At 51.3% G+C, this 3,292-nt stretch overlaps 1 protein-coding gene across 3 annotated transcripts in view; it reads left to right on the top strand.

Moving 5' to 3' along the window:
- Window positions 1-3,292, top strand: part of LOC102383897 (transmembrane protein 150A-like) — a 29,837-nt gene that overhangs the window by 4,554 nt on the left and 21,991 nt on the right. For all 3 annotated transcript variants that reach the window (XM_025209845.1, XM_025209919.1, XM_006014797.2), the window contains exon 2: window positions 95-142. In XM_025209845.1, the coding sequence (XP_025065630.1) occupies window positions 95-142 (48 nt within the window). The remainder of the gene's footprint in view (window positions 1-94; window positions 143-3,292) is intronic.

Here is a 3,292-nt window from a genome sequence, read left to right as displayed (position 1 = left end):
CTGAAAATATGTTGTTTTCAGGGGTGGCAGTGCAACTGGAGGGGGAGACAGTGAGATGGGAGGCTGAACTGACCATGTGTTCTCTCTCCTGTAGGTACGCTATGGCGCTTTCCAACAACCACATCTGCCCAGTCCACAACTGGTAAGGAGCCTTGCTGTGGGAAGGGATTGGTGCTGGTTGGGGTAGGGTATCAGTTGGCTGTAGGCCCAGTCATGGCTGGTCCTTCTCTGAGCACAGTAGAAAGGCCTGTGGTGGCCTTGGCATGATGTCTTATGGCTGGCAGGTTGGGATGTTGCATGATGCAGCAACCCTCCCACTCCCTGAGCTCTTCAGCAGAGCATGCAGGGAGACAAGGCTGTTGCTCAGTGACCAGGCACATATCTGCTGGCAGATTCAACCTAGTTTAGTCCGGCACTGGACATGCTTAGCTTGTCCAGGGGAGAGCTGTTGCAAAGCAGGTTAGACAGGCCCTGGAGAGAATTGAATTGCTCCCTGGTCTTTCTTACTGATGAATGCCAGGTCACCCTGAGCTTGCAAGTGTCACGGCCTGGTGGTGGAGCAGTGAGTGGGGCCAGGCTATTTCAGGAAGCTTGTGTCCTGGGGACCAAGGGCTTGGTGTTATCTACAGGCTTGTCCCTTAAAAGCTTTTTCACCCTTGCTGCATTGTTTCCACAAAATGCCTCCTTGGGATTGCACATGCTGTCTAGTCTAACTGTTAAATGCATCAAGCCCACTCTCAGTTCTGAATGGGAGACCTCTAGTGAGTGCCTGGGTTAGTAGAGGGAAGTGCTGTGCTGAAGCTGCCTTCATGTAGAAGTGTTTGCAGGATCCAGCTCTGAGTTTGCAATGTGCTGGAGGGTCCTTCAGGATGACTGCTATACAAAAGTCCTCCACAAAAACCTGGTTAATACATGGTTATGGTTGTTTCAGCAAATAATCTAGCCTTCATGCAAAACATATAAGAATGTTGCCATTCACCAAGAGTCTGAAAAAGGCCGTTAAGGGAATTACAGAGTGATGCATCTCTTTGGGAATGCCTAAGACTTGTACGTGTCCTCTCCTGAGCCTGGACATCCCCCTTTGCCTGACTTTGCCAAGACCAACTGGATCTTCATAAAACTGCTCCTGTGGGATTTTAGCAAAGGGCAGAATTTTCCAGAAAGTTCCCAGACGTCCAAGCAATACGGGGGCTGGAAAATCGCCCGGTTTGGTCTTTGGAAAATTTTCTGAATGGTTTCTAACTTGTCACGTCTCCAAAGCAGCTCAGCCCAGAAAGTCCACATTCGTTTTACTGTTGCTGGAGTGCGAAAAGGAAAAGTATATATATGCCGCCGTTTCCTGTCGAATATTTTATTCTGTCTAGAGAAGAATGTGTTTGTCAGCATTGGCTTCCGTGGCATAAACAGAATGCTAATGATGAATAATGCTTTAAGAATTTGAGTTTAAGGCTTTTTTTTTCTTTTTAAAAAAGCAAGCCCAGCCCCTGCAGGAGACTCCCTTGAACTCCACTTCTCTCGGGTTTCAAGGTTGGAAAACAAAGCCATGTGTAAATTAGGAGATCTGAAAAAAACACCAGCCCCCAGCCTTGGTGTTTTCAAAGAGAAGTGCTTTTTAACCCTGCCCTTACTGAGTGGATCCAAGCGTGACTTACTGAAAACTCTATCTCTGCCCAAAGAGTAAGCACTGTAATTTTGAAAACTATCAGCCCTTGCTTTTACTTAAAGCCTAGCAAAGGCCAAGCCTACTTTTAACTGAAAGAGTCAGTATTAACTATGGAGCTGCTAATTGAGGCCTCCACCTGTGAGGTTAGAAGGAATTCTAGACAGGGGGCCTGGGTGTTTGTAAGTCTGGGCACTCGCAGCCTCTGATTCATATGATTATCACAACATAATGGTCAACTTCTCTTCTGGAGAGACTCTGAACTGCTCGGCTGTATGGCCTATGCATTGCTAACACATGCTTCAGTAGCTGCAATGCTTTGAGGGAAGAAGACCTGAGTCAACTCTGTGACAAAGATCCTGGGTGGCCAGTGCTGGCTACGCTGGAGCCTGTGCTGATACCGCTGCAGTGTAGGTGGGTGTGAACTGGTGCAGACTCTTGCTCTGAGTAAGTACTGGTCCCAGGGCCAGGAGGTGCACGGGTGTATCCAGAGTGATTGTGGTGGAGGGAAGGGGCCATGTGTATTTCCAGTCCCTGAGCAGTTGCAGTTGGAGCGGATCATAGCAGTAAGTGACCCGAGCTCAGATCTTTGCAAGAGGTCTGGACCTGCTCCAGCTTCTTTCCCCGGAGTCTGGGAGAGTGCTGGGGACATGGTCCTTCCTTCAGCTGGAGCCCGTCATGTGGTCTGGCTGAGAGACAGCGCTGTGCCTCCAGGCTGCTCCCATGCCATGAGCCCAAGGGAAGCAGGGAAGAGAGGAGGAATGCGATTGCAGGGTAACTGTCCTGTTTCTTCCCCCAGGACACAGATGCTTTCCTGCTCTCCAGGATGGGCTGGTAGGACTAGGGGGCAGCACTTGCGGGGCTGAGTGAGCCCCCCTGCTGCTGCCCACCCAGCTTTTGCATTCCTGGCACAAATCCCAGGCTGCTGCTGCGTTCCCAGCTCCTTGCCAGGCTTGGAGCAGCTCTGATCTTGCCTGTGACTTCAGTGTTTGGGGACTGAAGGAGGGTGTGCTCCTTGGCCTGGTCCTCACAGACATCTGATCCCTGCTTCCCTCTTCCTGCTCTCCCCTCTATCCCTGCAGCCCTGAGGTGAAGGACAATGGGATCTCTGCCATGCCACTGCTAGGTCTGGCTGCTGAGGGGTCTTCTGCAGTGAGGGAGAGTCTGGCCACCTGTTGAAGTGAGGGCTTTGGGGGTGGGGGCTTTGGTTTTGGAGACCTGTCTCCTACCATCCACATGCAGAGCCAGGGAAGAGAGGGGGTGGGACCATGGTTTTATATTCAAATTTTATTTATTTCTTTGGCCTGTGCCCAGCAGGTCTGAGGGTTGCTGGAGCTTGGCAGGGAGTGTGGGGAAAGGATTGTTTTGAGATGGGTAGAGCCAGGACCCTGGCATCGCTGTCCTCAGGCTGCCTCTGTGCTGTCTGGTTTCCTGAACTAAGCAGGCTGAGCCAGCTTGGCCCCTGGATGGGAGACCAGCAGGTTGAAGTGGGATTCCACGTACACAGCCAGTGAGTGCCCAGTGCAGAGTTATCCTGTTCCCTGTCCTGCTGCAGGCTGGCATGAAAGCCGCTGTTCTCCCTGCTCAGGGGCATTAAAACCGTTGATTTCTTCCCTCTGCCCCACAGGAGTG

This window comes from Alligator sinensis, unplaced genomic scaffold, assembly GCF_000455745.1.
Source record: "Alligator sinensis unplaced genomic scaffold, ASM45574v1 scaffold264_1, whole genome shotgun sequence".
In the NCBI taxonomy this organism is placed as follows: domain Eukaryota; kingdom Metazoa; phylum Chordata; order Crocodylia; family Alligatoridae; genus Alligator; species Alligator sinensis.
Note: the sequence above shows the minus strand (reverse complement) of the source record. Positions and strands in the feature narration are given on the sequence as shown.